We start from the raw sequence: 16,743 nt of genomic DNA, 5'->3' as shown, positions 1-16,743 counted from the left end.
AGAGTGACACACATAGGACATGACGTTAAAAGTGAGCTCCTAACTTATTAAACTCAGTCCCTGTAGAAATTCTTACTATAAACTTTGATTTTTCTGGATTCATCATATCAATTAGGTATCTTATCCTTGATGCTTTTAGGTGGCAGTTCCATAGCTTCACATGTAGTAGAAACTTTCCTCCAGTTTCAAAGCTGCAAAGATACTAATGTCCAGTTTAAGTTTTCAGGTTTTGGCTGTCCTAACTTTTTGAATTACTTGCCTTTTCATTCCTAGACACCAAACGCATTTCCTCTCCATGTTTGCTTGCTAGAATAAAAAAGGCAAACTTTTTTGTTTCTCGAGTGGTCTGTTTTCTGTATTGTCCCAATAGGGTTTCTTACTCCCTTGGAGATGAATCACTAGACATGATAGATATTTTTGCTTTTTTTTAATTTTTTTTTTTTTTTTGGTAGCTATTTCATACAGGTGATGTGGTTATTTTTTGATGGGTAAACAGATTTGGATCTTTCTTACTCTTTGCCATTTTCAACCAGCAGGTCTCAAATTAGAACATAATGTTTTAGTATCACTACTTGGATCAATCGTTTCATAATTCATGCCACACATTCTGCCTCTTAGATCTTATTCTATTACTATTAGCAGTTTTTGAAGGTTATCCATTTCTTCTTTTTTCACTTTCCTATTTTGCTGGTTTATTACTGTACTTGCAGTTCTACTAATTTCTATCTTCTTCAATTTACTGTTTCTCACTGAGCACTATAGGAGTTATTTACTCCAGTCAGCATCCGGATATATTCTATTTCTTCCATCTAAAGAATCTGTATTATTAGTAGTAGGAAAGATCAGCTTAGAATGGTAAAAGCATTGATACAATTTGTTGCACTGTAACCCATTTTTCATTTATCTCTGTCCTTTTTGACCTTAATTCAAGATGTAACAAGAATGGCAAAGTTATACCTGGGATATAAATTTTCTTGCAAACTTCAGATGATTCTTCATTTTCCAATTCAAGTTTGATTGAACCAGCTGAGGTTTTGTTACATAGACAGCTTTTCATTCAAGAAATTGCACTCTCTTAAGAGTAATAAAGTTTTTTCTTTCTCCAGCAGAGGAAGACAGTGTTTTTGATGAATCTGATATTCATGATACACCAACTGGACCTTGCAATAAAGAATCTCAAACTTTCTTTGCAAGACTGAAAAGAATTGGTGGAAGCAAAATGGTGAAATATCAACCAGTTGAGATGAATGCTCAGAGAAGTATGAATTTTTTGTCAGTATAAACTCATGCAGAAATACAGTTTCCTACTTCTAGTTTCAAGCTACCACCTTTCTTTGTAGAGGTTGTTGCACTGCCTAATTTGAATACAAGGACTCTGTCTGACTTTTGAGAGCAGGTACTCCTCATTTCCCCGAATGAATTCTCTTACAGGAGTCTCAAAGTAGGCACTCCAAAATAAAAATATCTAAAATCAGCAATTGTTCTAAGAAACTTTAAGCTCTTTTGAATGTAAAAATGTTTAAGAGGATTTGTTGCAATTTTCTTCCACCATTGGGCTGAAGGTTTTTACTCAAATTTATGTTTTCCTAGAAATTGATTTTTTTTTAATGAGGTGGGTCTCTATGGTAAGCTGATTTGTTGCTGCTGCTGCTGCAAAATCATGGTTTTCCACTGGTAAAAAGGGTCATTTACTGGTTTCAAAAAGTAGGCAGGCTTTTTTTTTTTCAGATTTAGGTTTCTGCAGTGAATACCCTAAAAAAAAAAAAAAATCAAAAGAGATTTACACTGCCACCCACCTGCCTTTTTTCTTTCAGGTGTTTGCATGGGAGGGGGATGATTCTGACTAGAGAACACACCTACTTCAACTTTTCTCACTGCTTTTTTTGCATGGTGATTCATATGTGGAACATTTTGAAATATGGGGATAATAATGATCAGGAATATTTTGGTTTGTGTGAAAATCTGTCTTTCCTAATAAGAACAGTGACAACCTTCTAAAATGTTCTCAGTGAATGTGTTCACATAACAAAATACCAATGCAGTGGTAGTACCAGCAGGTATAACTGTGCTCACTTTACTCCTCCCTAGGATGGGGAGGTCTAACTATGTGATGGGATAGTTGCTAGACTCCTCTGGGGCCTAGGATCACGGGGGGGAAATTCTCTGAACACCTGTCTGATCTCAGGCTTGTGCTGCCACATCCTCACTGCTATTGCTACCCTTGAATTAGAAGCATCCATTTTAAGCCCACTTTGCTGCAGTAAATAACATGTAGATGTGCTGTAATATACACTGATGTCCAAAAGATGTCCACAGAGCTGTAGTCGTAGGTAATTTCTTCTTTCATCTCTCATACTCCGTGTAGCCATTCCAAGTGTCTGTAGAAATTACTTGCCTGGGCTGTCTTCAATTCAATGCATAAGGTTAAAAAGTCTGTCTTCAAGATAAATCTGTCCTGCATGAGTAGAATTTGGATAGAATTCAGGTAAAATCTATCATCCAACCAGTAGGGCTTTTTGTTGTTGTTCATTGTAAAAATCTGTAATGTGGCTCTGAGGTTAAAACAAAATTTAGACAATTTTAACAATTTTGTATTTGAAATGCCGGTTGTGTTTTGAATTGTGGGATAATGATGAAGATATCTGCCAGAAGTCTCCAACTGAGGTAGTATTAGCTCTTTCTGTTTTAATCAGGTGAAATAGAGCTGGCTGAATATAGAGAGACGGGGGCCTTACAAGACAGTATTCTACGCTGTGTGAGAGAAGAAAGCATTCAGAAAAAAAAACTGCGCTCTCTAAAACAAAAATCTCTTGATATAGGGAATGCAGACTCCCTGTTGTTTTCATTAGATGAGCATCGCAGGAAGTCCTGCATAGACCGGTGTGACTTAGAAAAACCACCTGTCCCTGCTGCTTACGCCATACACCGGCAGAGTGATTATGGACGATCTCGGCAGAATTCTTCTACCAAAGCTGAAAATATAGAAGCACAAGAAAATCTTCCTTGTACAGAGAGTTTCCAGGAAACAAGAAGACCAGTCATACCAGAAGTTAGGTTAAACTGCATGGAAACCTTTGAAGTGAAAGTGGACTCTCCAGTTAAACCTGCTGGTCCCAAGGAAGATTTAGATCTGATAGATTTGTCCTCTGACTCAACTTCGGGTCCTGAAAAGCATTCTGTACTCTCCACTTCAGACAGTGACTCTTTAGTCTTTGAACCACTTCCTCCCCTTAGAATAGTGGAGAGCGATGAAGAGGAAGAAACAACAAACCAGCTGAATGATGAGGTCTCTGGCAAAACTGCCGTGTCGTCCCCCTCAACTCCTATCAATGTCTCTGCGCTCAGTCTCAGCACGACTCCTCTGGTCCAGTTCAGCATTGAAGATTGCTCCAAAGACTTCAGTTCTAAGTCAGGAATAGAGGATATCCTTTCCGCCTCCCCGAAAGATCAAAAGGACTCTTCAGAGTTAGTTAAGCCGGAACTTCAGGATGTGTCCTGTGGGAACACACTAACACTGAAACAGAAAAGGGACCTGCTGCAGAAGTCATTTGCCCTTCCAGAAATGTCCCTTGATGATAACTCCGAGCTCAGCGTGGAGGAAATCAGACCTAGTGGAGCAATGCCAAGCCCAAATGTAAAGACAGTCCTTATTAAAGTCCCTGAAGATTCCGAAAACCAAACAGAAGGTGATAAACTTGATACCAACACAGAGTCTGACACTGAACAAAACACAGAGCAGAAACAAGAGGAGGAGACTGAGGAGTCAGAATTTAAGATTCAGATTGTTCCTCGCCAGAGGAAGCAGAGGAAGATTGCTGTGAGTGCTATTCAGAGGGAATACCTGGACATTTCCTTCAACATCCTCGACAAGCTGGGAGAGCAGAAGGAGGCAGGTGAGCTCAATCACTGACCCAGTCAAGAGGCTTCTAGGAGCCTTGAAGGTTCTAGGAGCACACCAGCGTAGGGAGTGGTGTGTGTATGCACGGGGAGCGATGTGTATGTTTACCATCCGACGTGGTCTGAGCTAGCTGAATGCCTTCGGGCCTTTGTTTCGCACAAGGAATGCACTAACAGGTGTCGCGCGTGTGTGAGTGCCCATTTGAAAAGAAAGCGGAGCTCAGTGACAAAAATACTGGTTCTGATATCCAAGTTAGGGTGTGAAACTCCATGGCCTCCTTATGTGGGCAGTCAGAAGAACTGTCATACTTCTGTGCCTTTATTCTTGTAATCTAGTCCATGCAACACTGATTCTCTTTTGGGTGTAGTGAACTTGGCTTTTATTTCTTCTGCAAACATAAGGTGGTGGAAAGCAAGCTGGTTCACAAAGTGTAAAAGCTGGGCAGGCTGCAGACTTCAGAACTAAGAGCACTTAGAATTAACCGCAGCTTGCATTTACACACATTTTGGTTTTATACAATAAAAACGTTTTGTAGGCTTCCTTATATTGGGTATCCACAAAATTTACATGGCTTGTGTTTGTTAAAGATTTAAAGTTTGAGCATGAGGAAGGCCATACAGTATTTCTGTGTATCCCAAGTTTTTTTCAGATCATTTCAATACAGGGTTTTCTTACTAAGTATTTCAGGTGAAGAGAAAGTGTGTTTTAGCTATTTCCTCAGGTTCCAATTGGATGAGTCTAAACGGTTTTGAAAGCTATATGCTGCTGCCTCTCCTACAGCTGGTTTTTCAGGTTATTTCAGCTATTAGTGTCTTACCAGTCTTTTTATTAACATATTAATTAAGAAAGGAAAGAATCCTTCAGGCCTCAGTTCTTTGTTGCCCATGAAGTGAGGAGAAATATTTATGCATTCCTGACCTCAATTCTTTCTTTCTTAATTGATTCAGAGGGAACCATAGTATAATTTCCTTTTACGATATTCCACTTTTACAAGGAGAAATCGTTCAGTGTGGTCATAGTTATGCTGTCCCCTTTGTGTTTCAGTCTTATCATCCCATTTATGGTTCCAGTAAGCTGAAGAACCGCTGAAGCTTTGTAAAAACAAGAGAGCTGAGTGCTTTTGAACTTTTCACAGAGGTTCTTAGAGAAGAATGGTCATCAAAGAATTGTGCAATTAGATTCAAATACTTTTTTAACCATTAGTAAGGGCCAGTTTTCATGCAGTAACTAACACTGAAACTGCTTGGAAGGGCTGTCCCAGTTCTGAAACACCGTGTGAAACCTAAGATTATAGCATATATTACGGTCATTTTGGCTGCATGCATCTACGTATATCATCCAAGGGGAGCATAAAACATTCACAGTGACTCATTAAGTGCTCATTTACACTACAAATTGATACAGGCAATTCAGATAACTATGTAATTTTATGACTTGGGCAGTTTAATGTATCTCTTATGTTCTGTTTTGCTTTGTTTAGCTTTATTGATTAGTTTATTTGAAAACATATGTGTTGTAATTCATTTAAGTAGGCTTAATATTGCCATCGTAATGGGCTGATTATAATTTCAGTGTCTTGTTCAAGCTTTGTCAGCCTATTATACTTCCATCTGTTTTAGAAGGGCTTCTGATACAACTGATCTCTGAATTAAATATCCACATGAGTTGTTTCTTCAAGTGAATGATGCTGGGCTACAGTTTCCTACCTGAGACTTCTTACAGCACAGATATATGATCAATTTTATAGGATATGCTGAAACCAGCCATCAACACTTGAAAATTTCTTTGCTTTATTCTTCTCATATTGACAGTATCAGTTATCATAAAATTCAAACATTAGTTTTAATAGCTTAGTTTTCTTTTTAATGATAGAATGTTAAACTCTGAATCTTTAGGATCAACTTGCTAGATCAGCAGCCTTTTGAAAGAAAACATAACATTTTGGAGAGAAGGCTTTCAAAAGATGCTAAGCTGTCACTTAAACTTGCTTTACATCAGTGGTACCTCTCTTACTTCTGTGTTGGTTGTTCTGATAATCATTCTGTGAGTGGGATCAAAATCTATGTGCATTTATTCGTTTGAGCTCTAAAGAGCATAGGTAAAAATCTCCTTTAAATAGTGATTTTAATCAGCTGATCCCTGTGCCTCTAAAAAAATTCATATGACACACAAACTGAATCATTTAAAAACTGCTAGGAATGCCAGATGGTGAATGGATGACTGAAAAGATGTGAAGAGGGCATCCAAGGAGAAAGCGGATGGAAAATATTTATTGATTCTAAATCCTGAGAGTTTAAGCACAATTTTCATTTGCAGATCCTGCTGCCAAAGGACTTTCTACACTGGAAATGCCAAGAGAGTCATCATCTGCACCAACCCTCGAAGCAGGTGTCCCGGAGACAAGTAGTCACTCTTCCATATCAAGTAAGTTTACCTCTGGTTTGAGGACTCAGTCTGAGTAAGTGTATTTGCGTGTCAGATGCATATCATGTACGATAAGTGCCTTCCCCTGAGTTTCACTGACTGCTGAAGTACAGCTGTGTTGGATATCATTAGATCTGTTAAATCTCTAACGGTCAGTGGGATTTTAGCATTTAGCGTCTGCAAGTATTTCTGTTGTGACATGGCAAATTTGACGAATGTGATTTTCTTGAATTAGAGTAGGTAGCAGCTGAAAGCATTATTTCACTAAAGCTGAATGTTTGTTTTCTAGTGAGAGAAAGCATTGTCAACTGTCAGTGCACAGAAGCAGAAGATGAGAGCTCCACAGGGCTGTTACTGTGGTCGTCAGTGCATTTCTTGCTGTACCTTAGGAAAAAAATCTCTTAGAATTCTTGTAAAATGCCTCGAAATGCCACTTCTGTGGCTGCTCGCTGAAATGCAGTGACTATTCATCTGAGACTCCCATACCCCTTTCAATGGAAAGTGAACTGGGTTGGTTTAAGTAGACATTGACACAAGGCTTAAGAGAGCAGGTGTAGATAACATTGGAAGGTGGAGGCATCTCAGAACACTAACAGAATCCCGAATGGCACGTTCATCTAGGTAACATTAAGTAACACATCGAAGGTTGATGGGGCAGGACTCTGACTAGTAGAAAAGGGAGGGGAAATGGTGACCTGCTTTGATACCAGTGAGCTGCTAGATCAGCTCAAATGTCTTGCTGAACTGCAATTTCAGATTGCTGTAGAAAAGTTACATTTTAATTTCTGAAATTCAGCATCTGATGATTTGATTGGAAGGAGTGTCTGGCCTATTAAAGGAAAATGTTATTTTAGACATGATAGATGAGTACTCAAATTACAGGTTTCCTCTCCAGTTTTACCATAAGCATCTTGTGTCATGTGCATCTTGTAGTCAGAGTACATTTGTTGGCCACACTGATACAGATGTCACTTACTAAAGCAGCTGAAGAGGTGCCAGTCAAATTCTGTCTGGTTTCACTGAGTGCTAGGTGTTCCTGTAAATTCCAATATATGAAATTAGGAATAGTTTATATAATACTAAGCCTACATTCCTTTCCTCTTTCAGTGTGCCTCAGTTTTCAACTGCAAAGAAGGATGTGAATGTGTCCATTATGTCTCTCATCCATTTAGACTGAAGTATTTTTGATCTTCTACTCGTGTCTTTACAGTACTTTGCATAATGAGCCCTGATCAGGACTGTGAGCACGAGACACTTCTCTAATGCAAATAGATAACATTACTTGTGCAGCCAGTGCCTGGCTGTGGAAAGCATACCTCATTAACTGTGACAGGGAGATTGTGCCCTTGGACTTCTCTTCCTGAGCAGAGAATTCCACAGCAATGGAGGGATGATTGACCAGTTCACTAGCTAACACACAAAAGGCTCACCAGCTACTATATGGTTACTGATCTTCTCATGATTGTTAGGTTTCTTGTGGAAGATATACTCAAGGAAAACTCCCTATGCCATTAGTCATGTGCTGGTCCATAGCAATCAGCCTGGCTCCAGCACTGTTCAAAGGCTGCCAGCTCTGTATTTTTTTTGGGGTGTTTTTAGATTTTTTTCTTAACTTACCAAGATTTAAGATCATGGCTGTCCTTGAGAAATCAGGTAAATAACCCTGGAAATCCAAACCTGCTCAACAGTAGCCTGATTATGTGAAATATGCATGAAATTTTTTAAATTACAATCGCCAAAGCTGTTAAGAAAATTCAAAGAGATAATTTTCTACATTTTGACAGTCATCTGCACTCCAAGCAGTCTTGTCAATTCTAATGTTAATTGGTGTTCTTTCATCAGGAAATTCTATGCTGGATAAAGTGATAAAACATCTATTTAAAATCTTTGCCCTGGAAACGATGGAAATTCTATTTTTCTTCTAATTTGCTGTGAAAGGGAGCTGCAATGTAACTTTTAAAAGTGAAACATGGAATGGTCTCTTGGGTCTTGTTCAGTTCCAGAAGTTCAGTTATACAAGGACTGCTTTGCAGCAATGCTGGAGAAGTTTGAACTTGGACCAAAAATAGAGTCTAAATGCACTCTGACACATTGAAAGGATGAGGGAAATAAGGGAAGACTTAAAATACTTCAGCTAATAAAACCATTTCAGTGTGCAGATTCCCACTGAAGTTGTTACTGTGTTTATTATTACTCAAGGCTTGTATTTGTTTTGTTAGAGAGTGCTCTGCTTTCTCTGAATTTGAAACTCTCAGATAGAAGCTGAGTAGAGCAAGTTTAGGAGATGGCACTCAACCCCTCAGAGGTTTCTGAAAGTTGTGGTTTGTCCCGTGTCTGTACTTCTCCATCACAGTTAGTAATGTGATATGCTGGGTTTATTTCAGAGCTTAGCTGGGTACTGTTTGGAATTCTAGAACGAAACTGCCTGATATTACGTTAATCCTCTTTTAAATGATGTTGAATGTAGTTACAGATGAAAAAAAGCATTAGGAGAATAGTTTGCTTTGTTGTTCTTTCTTTAAAGCCCTGTTGAGGAAAGCACTTATAAGGGAACCTTCTAAAATCTTTCCTGCATGGAGATGAGTGTCAGCAGTCTCACATGCCTTCTTCAAGCAGAGCCTTAAACCTCTGTCTTCATACTGTGAAAAATGATTTTTGGTTTCAGTGGTGCAAATATATTGCTCAGACGCAACTGTCAAAGCAAGTGTATTATGCTCACTCAATTTGAATTTTCTGAGGATTGGAGAAAAAAGTGAGGAAGTCAGTAGTTTTGTATATGATCTGTTTATTCTTCCTTTTAAATTCTGAGAAAATATGACAAAAAAGTCTTAAATTTCAAATCCACTTTTTTTTTTTTGTTTGTTTTTGGGAGAATTATCTAGTGAGACACATCTCTTAAAGGAAACAGTAATATCCCTTTAAAGAAGTATTAAATAGTCAGATGAGGATCATTTGAATGCTTGTTGCTTGTGGTAGCTCCATTTGAGAAGAATGGCAGTAGAGGTACAAAAGGGACCCGTCTGTGAAGGCATGCTGGCTTCACACTTCAGAATAATGTGTGGGTTGCACACCTGAGTGGTGGATGTTTAGGACGCCTGTTCAGGTTGTGTCACCCAGGGAGGTTACTGGTGGTACACAGTCAGTGAATTAGTTTTCCTACGGTGAGCATGGACAGAGCAGTCCTCCCTACTTTGCTGGAAGGAGGCCGAGTTTCCTTCCTCGGTACCTTGTGAGTGAGATTCAAGTATATGTGTATCACCTGACAGCATGGGAATATTGGGGGAGTATCTTACAGTTTGGGGTAGTATCTTACAGTTTGGGGGAGTATCTTACACTTCATGGACACCAAACATATTGAAGAGCTTTCTTGATATTTGGAGTCAAAAAGGCACTGACAGTTGGCACAGCGGATGAGATCCTGAATCCACATCACATAAGATGGATGTCACTGGGGCCAGAATTGTACCCTTTGTAGTTGTGTGAAAAGGGCATATTGGCTTGAGCAAGATCCTTAGAGCAAGGCACCATTGTCCTTTCAGTATTTATCTCATGCTGGCTTGTGAGATCAGGAAAAAAAAGAGTAGTTTACTTGTTGTCTGAGCCCCTGAAATCCTTTTGCATTTCTGACTTGCAGCTCAGTTCAGACAAATGAAAAGAGGCTCTTTGGGAGCTCTGACAATGAACCAGCTAATGAAGAGGCAGCTGGAACACCAGTCTAGTGCTCCCCACAATATCAGCACTTGGGATACTGGTGAGCTGCATTTATTGTTCTTTATTTCTGTCTCCTAAACCAATTACTTTCTGTATCAACACATTAAAAAAGTGAGTATTTCTGTTCTACCCTTGCAGATAAGTAATCAGTCACAAATCTAAAGTTAAACTTTATAGTGAGTACCAGATTCTCACCTGCTGGGAATTAGAATACTTACATATTTGGGAGGTAGTCCCTCTGGTACAGTGGTGTCCCCACAATTTTGCATACTACTTGCATTATTTCCTGCCCTCATTGAATGAAATGGAAGTAGCACTGTTGATTTCATTAGGTATAGGTTTTCATCCCTGGTACATGGAATCATCTATTTGCATGTATGTTTACAGTGGTGTTGATACACCAAGGAGTTGTGCCTTATACCAGCCAGTTTTATTTCTTTTTGGAGAAATTTTCTTCCAGCTCACGCTGAACACCTGAAGTTTCTCTTCACTCACTGACCTGTTTTTTTCTCCCATTAAGATGAATGCAAAGCAATGAAAACTGAATTAAGCACAAAATTCTTCATTACTCATGTGTTTGTTTTGTTTGATTTTTTTTTCTTGTATAGAAGATTTCATTATGATCAAATTCATAGCAGATGTCACTTAACAGTGAATTCATCCTGGTTTATCATAAAGGAATTGTCCTTCTTAGGAATTAATCAGCAGATCCAGATGCATCCAGAGAAAGGAATACTTAAAATGTTATATGGAATTTAGCATGCTAAATGAATGTCTCACCACCAGTTCTGGACAGCTGAGTTAAATTTTTTGCTTAATTCAGTCTTCAGTGTCAGGTTCCATCAAACTAAATCTTGTAGCTGAAGAATGGCCGAAGGTATGCCATATAGTTCAGATTATCTTTTCTATTCTAGTCAGTCTGCTGAGTAGTATGCTCAGCATGAGATCCTTACACCATAAAGGTTAGAATTTGTCAATGGTAGAAATGTGGGTTTTTGTCTTATCAGCAGGTAAGTTTAGTTATTGAAGAGACTTAGCTGGTATCACCTAGTTTCTCAGGCAGGGGTTTAGAGATGAAAAAGTTATTGCTTTCATTCAGCAAGTACGTAGCCTGTGTTCAAGATGAACAAGTCAATACTGAGAATGACTTATGAACTCTATCTTGTTAGTCTTGTTCCAAGTCCACTAGCTTTCTTCACAACATCTGACTTTTCCGTCCAACATTTGTTCCAGCGAAAGGCCTCCAAGCGTGGAGATGCAAAGTAAAATGTTCTTTTCCAGAAAGCTTTGCATCTCTCAGTCTCTTTTTCAACCACGATCTTCAAAGTAAAATTGTTACTTGGACAGAAAACAGTTTGTGTTTTTTTTCAGGACAAATACTCAGTGTGACTATTTGTCATTTCAATGTCACACCACAGTTGTAAGAGTCGTGATACTCAGGTATAACAACTAGCAAATAGTCTTATCCCACATAAGCATATGGTGCGTGCTTGGTTCATGCATGGTTTTCTTTTTTTTTTACATTGGTAGGTATCATGTGTCTCTTTCATTTCTGATTTCAAACTATTCTATTACCGAGCTTGATATCTGTAAAATAAAATCATTTTGTGTCTAGCCTCTGTCAGCACAAACTATATCTGATTTCTAAATACTGTCTTTCTCTTTTTGTGACTTGTATATTCCTTATCTTGTTAAATCTTTATGGCTAGCACATCTTTTCTTGTTTGATGACACTTAGTTTTCTAAAATGACTTCTTTGGTATTAAATTATCTGTGTCCTTTTTCTTTGTGGACTTCTTCCATCTCTCCCCACTTCGCTCTCTCTGCTTAAAAAATTAACTATTTTCTTTGTTTTTTTCAATACCTATTGTATTTGTCTTTCTCTTGTTTTAACTGGTAAAGACTTGTGGTGCTGGTGACAGATGCTGGATTCATAGTTCTGGAGACTGAAGTTCTGTATTTATTCACAGAGCAGATACAGCATGGAAAGCGGCTTTGCAATGTCCCTGTTTGCCTAAACCCCGACTTGGAGGGACCACCACTAAGAATCAGAGGTTAGTTCAGCATCCATTTGACCTGATATATCTGCTAAGACTGCCAGGAAGGTTTTTGGTTAGTAGCAAATGGTGCTGAATTTTATGGACTGTTCAGCTGTATTAAAGTCCTTAACTGTCCTGTAGAATGTCGGGTATTGAAAAATTATTAGACATGACATTTAATTCAAGACAGGGACAACTGATAAGAAGTACTGGTTTTCTGCTAGTACTTGTTTTGGCTGTCAACCTGGAAATAAAACACTCTGTATGCAGAGTGCCATTGAATCTCTTTACGAGCTCTGCTTCCTCACAGCTGAAACACATCCAGACTATCTTACATTACAGCCTTGCAATGCACCAGTAACCTACCTTTTTTGCCTAAATCATGGTTTTTTTCCTACTGTTCAGTGCACGAGAGAGGACATTTTTATTTTGAGCAGTTAAGTCTTATTCCCACATTGCAACCTGCATTATGACAGATTTTAGCATTTGTGTTGTGCAGTGGGACTTTCAGCTAGAGAATATGACAAGGGAGCTTCCAAAGTCATGGTAGAGGGATCTTTATTCATTTGTGAAGAGGAGAAAAAACTAGCTAGAAATATGTGAAAATCCACTCCTATTACTTGCATTCTGGATGGTGTCCCACATTACCAAAGAGCATTTTGGACTTATAGTAGTGTCAATTCATACCCAAAAAAATCTCAGGGGGCAATTATAAATTACTGAACTCTGTATGTAAAATAATATTTCCGCCATATTTAGCAAAATAATTGTTTGAAACCTGTCTTATGTTGTGAAACAAGCCCTCATCACTACACATATACGGAGTTCAGAAATTATGGGGGCTTCTTAGGTTATTTTTTCCTGAGAACTGATATTAAATTTGCTTTTTCTGCAGTAACTGGGGTTATCTCATCAGAAATGCCACCTGGACCTAGCTTAAGTGAAGAAACTTCCTCCTGTTAAATAGTTAAATATTATCAAAACTGGCTAATGTTAACATTGAATCTGAATCTGCAGATTGAAGCAACTACCAAGAAAGCTGATAATGGATTATGTAATCTGTGACTGAATTGGCATCAAAATGGCATTGGAACTCTTCTAAAAATTGGTTCACAAAATGAGCTTCTCATAGATTGGTCTTTAGAATGAGATGCCCTTGGGGACAGCTTATATACATAATGATGGTGTCTATCAGCTCAGCTCCCTCGATTCATTGTTGGAGCTGAACTGTAGGGGAGCAGGACTAAGGCTATCTTTATCATGTCTGCTATGTGTGGCAACCAAAAGTGATATTTTTCTATAAGAATTGAATCTCTCTCTGTTAGTGACCTGGAGAACAAAACTGCTAATAATATTTAAATCGTCATCACAAGGCGTCTTGGATGAATGACATAGCTTGTACATCGCAGTAGCTTTGATCCAAGGTTCTGATGCCTCTTGAATTAGTCTGATTATTATTATTGATGTTGTTTTGCCACCAGACTGGCTGCAGAGGTGCCTCCCTGTACGCTTCTTTCTGCAATTGCTGTAGTCTGCGTAATGAAAACAAAGGGGCCAAGGAGGGAAAACCACCATACTGGAGAGATGTTAGATTGCCAGACTGCCCTATATTGGTGTAATTCTGGAAGACAAAACTCAGAGAAGCCAAGAGTTTGTATCTTCCATTGTACATAGCTTTTCCTATTAAAACAAGCATCCATCAGCTATTAGGTGGACAAGAAGTGCCAAAGCCAAAGGGAACCCCATGTGTTGGCATGATTACGGTGGCTATGCCCCCAGCTGAACAACTCTGCTTCAGAGAATAAAGGTGTTTGTGAACACTTTCAACAGAAAGTATTTCTAATCACCAGCCCTGCAATATTCTCAATGCTTCCCAACTCCTTATAAATTATTTCTTCTAGCTGTCCTTTCCTGATTTCTCTCCTACACCTCTGTTAGGGATGGTGTAAACAGATTGATGACCTGGTGTTGAGACATAAGAACTTATTTCTTTCTTCATGTCACTGAGAACTAAGGGAAGGCAATTCCCCAGAAGTACGCAGAAAGACTGCAAATCTTCTGGTGTCCAGTCTTATAGCACCTGTAGAATCATCCTCTCTCCCTAAAAATTAGTAGATACAATCGCATCCACCTTCCTGGAAATTTTTTTCTTTGTTGTCGTCTTCTAAGGATGTTTTTATTAATTTTTTTTTTAAATTGACAGTTCTAGGTAATTGGAACAATCTGTCAGAATCAAAGAATGTGCTATATATCCTTTTGTAGACACACTTTGTTTCTTATTCCTATGCACAGTAAAACCATTGTGGTGGTTCTTTAGGATTCTGCTCTTTAAGTAGTTTGGATTTATGTTTAGTGATTTTCTTCCCTTTTTTATTCCCCTCCTTCCCCCAATTGCCTTAAGGTGCCACAAAATCTAGCTTGCTGTCAGCACCCAGTATTGTCAGTATGTTTGTACCTGCACCAGAAGAATTTGCTGATGACCAGCCCACTGTGATGACTGACAAGTAAGTTCTTTTCCTGTTCCCTTCAAAGAACTAGTTGAACTTCAAATACGTAAAGTATAGATCTACTTTATGGAAATATAAACTCTATTCCATCATTTATGTCTATGCAAAGCTTGTTAATTATTTTTTTTACCCCAAGGTAAATATTTTGTATACACTGCCAGCAAAATGTGCTATTAATTCAGTAGGACCTGTGTGAGTTTGCACAGGTCAAATGATGACTCAGGCTATTGCATGTGCACAGAGGGCAGGCGAAGCACTTTACATCCTATTTTAAATCAAGGGTTCCATGTGATCCATCAGAAACCACTTTTGCCTTAGAAAAAAAGAAGCCTCTTCTTAAAACATTCCTTTGGGTTTCTGCTGAAATAGATTACACGATAACACATCAGTAGTTACCAACATATAGCATTTTAATGCTGATACTGATCCTGAAAGCTTTTGCAAACCTTAATTGGTTGGTTAAAATGCCTCTGAAGGAAGGGTTAAACATAAGTGTGCTCATTTAATGGAGAAGTAAAGCAGTCAGCAGGGAGCCATGCATTGATTTGGTCAAAAACTGGGAAGAGAAACTGTAAGCTCTTGCTTGTGCTTCTGCACTCAGTCCAGTAGACAGACATGCCAGGAACATCACTGGAGAAAGACAGAGCCATTGTGCAGGGTGTAACTGAAAGTGGATGTTACTGTGTGACAAAGTGAAGCATCCCAAAAGTTGGATTTATCTTTGGCATTTCCTCTAGCCATTTCACCAAAGCCGTAGCACCATCTGTTAACATACAGACCAGCTGAGCTTGACTTTCATGACTATGTTGGCGTATTTTCTTTCTGCTGAGTAACAAAGGCAAGAAAATTGCCTGTACAATTCCATCAAGTTAAAATATTACAATTTCTTGGAGTCATTAACAGCTGTTTGATCCAATTAAGCAAGCTTTCCTACTGGTCTGAGATAAGCCAATTTCCCACATTGGTTTGCCTTTTTCATAGATTGTGAAAGCCTGTCTCATCTCTCTGACATCCCCTTTATAAATAGACATTACGGAGCCCTTTCAGAACTTCATCAGTTGTCTCTGAGCATTTCAGAAAGGATAAGTGACTCAGCAGCAAAACTGCCCTGGGAAAGCAGACTTCTCTGAAATCTAAGGTTCTGTGCCCCTGAGAGGTCCTTTCATTTCTTTCTTAATAGCTATAACTGCTGTGGGAACCAATCGGATCATTGTTTCCTAATTTTATAATTTGTTATTTATAATTCATGACTGACAGGAAGGACAATGTGAAATTGTTCCATCTTTTAAGATGAGTGTCATTGTGTCTATGCTGCTAAATAGAAGAGTGCCAGGGACTTGAGCCTTTGCCTGAGCCCAAGTCGCACTAACTAGCTGGTGTTCACATTGCTGAGGGCTTGTCTTCACCACTGCAGATTTCCCTTGGATAGCACAAACTGAAGCAGTCCAATATAGAGTGAGGGAATTATCTAACAATTAGTTGCCAACGAAGGACCCAAAACAAGGCCAGCCCTGTGGCCCTCTTTCGTTTGTCAGTGAAGAAGCAACCGGTGTAGCTAGTGAGAAGCTTTATTATTGTGGATGGACTGTTATTAATTACAGAAAGATCACAATTACATTATTTTTCTAAATAAATTTTGAATAGAATGTACTAAATCATAGTACTTTAAAACGATGTAATTATACATGCATGTATATATAGTAACACTTTGTTTTAAATTTGTTAACATCAGTTTTTAAAACTGTTCTTTGCAGGTGCCATGACTGTGGGGCTATTCTTGAAGAATATGATGAAGAAACATTGGGCCTGGCCATAGTTGTGCTCTCAACCTTCATTCACCTTAGTCCAGACTTGGCTGCTCCTCTGCTGTTGGACATCATGCAGTCTGTAGGAAGGTAAATTCAGGACTTTTTGCTCTATCTCATATGATAGAAGAAGGATCAGGGGAACTACAGGCCTCTCAGTCTGACGTTGGTGATGGGGAAGGTTATGGAGCAGATCGTCTTGAGGGCCATCACACAGCATCTACAGGACAACCAGATGGTCAGGTCCAGTCAGCATGGGTTTGTGAAAGGCAGGTCTTGCTTGACTAACCTGATCTCCTTCTATGACAAGGTGACTGGCTTAGAGGATGTGGGAGAAAGCCTTTGACACCGTTTCCCAC

General features: G+C 38.8%; 1 protein-coding gene across 1 annotated transcript in view; it reads left to right on the top strand.

Annotated features, from left to right (window-relative positions):
* The window catches only part of UNC79 (unc-79 homolog (C. elegans)), a gene marked incomplete at both ends in the record, with an annotated part of 55,409 nt that extends 38,935 nt beyond the window's left edge, over window positions 1-16,474 (top strand). Inside the window, 7 exons of the mRNA XM_010157932.1 lie at window positions 1,110-1,259; window positions 2,694-3,893; window positions 6,215-6,322; window positions 9,957-10,073; window positions 12,004-12,087; window positions 14,474-14,576; window positions 16,334-16,474. Of these exons, the coding sequence (XP_010156234.1) occupies window positions 1,110-1,259; window positions 2,694-3,893; window positions 6,215-6,322; window positions 9,957-10,073; window positions 12,004-12,087; window positions 14,474-14,576; window positions 16,334-16,474 (1,903 nt within the window). The remainder of the gene's footprint in view (window positions 1-1,109; window positions 1,260-2,693; window positions 3,894-6,214; window positions 6,323-9,956; window positions 10,074-12,003; window positions 12,088-14,473; window positions 14,577-16,333) is intronic.
* Between the last annotated feature and the right edge of the window lie 269 nt (window positions 16,475-16,743).

The sequence above is a fragment of the Eurypyga helias genome, unplaced genomic scaffold, assembly GCF_000690775.1.
Source record: "Eurypyga helias isolate BGI_N326 unplaced genomic scaffold, ASM69077v1 scaffold13678, whole genome shotgun sequence".
Taxonomy (NCBI): domain Eukaryota; kingdom Metazoa; phylum Chordata; class Aves; order Eurypygiformes; family Eurypygidae; genus Eurypyga; species Eurypyga helias.
This window is presented reverse-complemented; position numbering and strand designations above follow the sequence as displayed.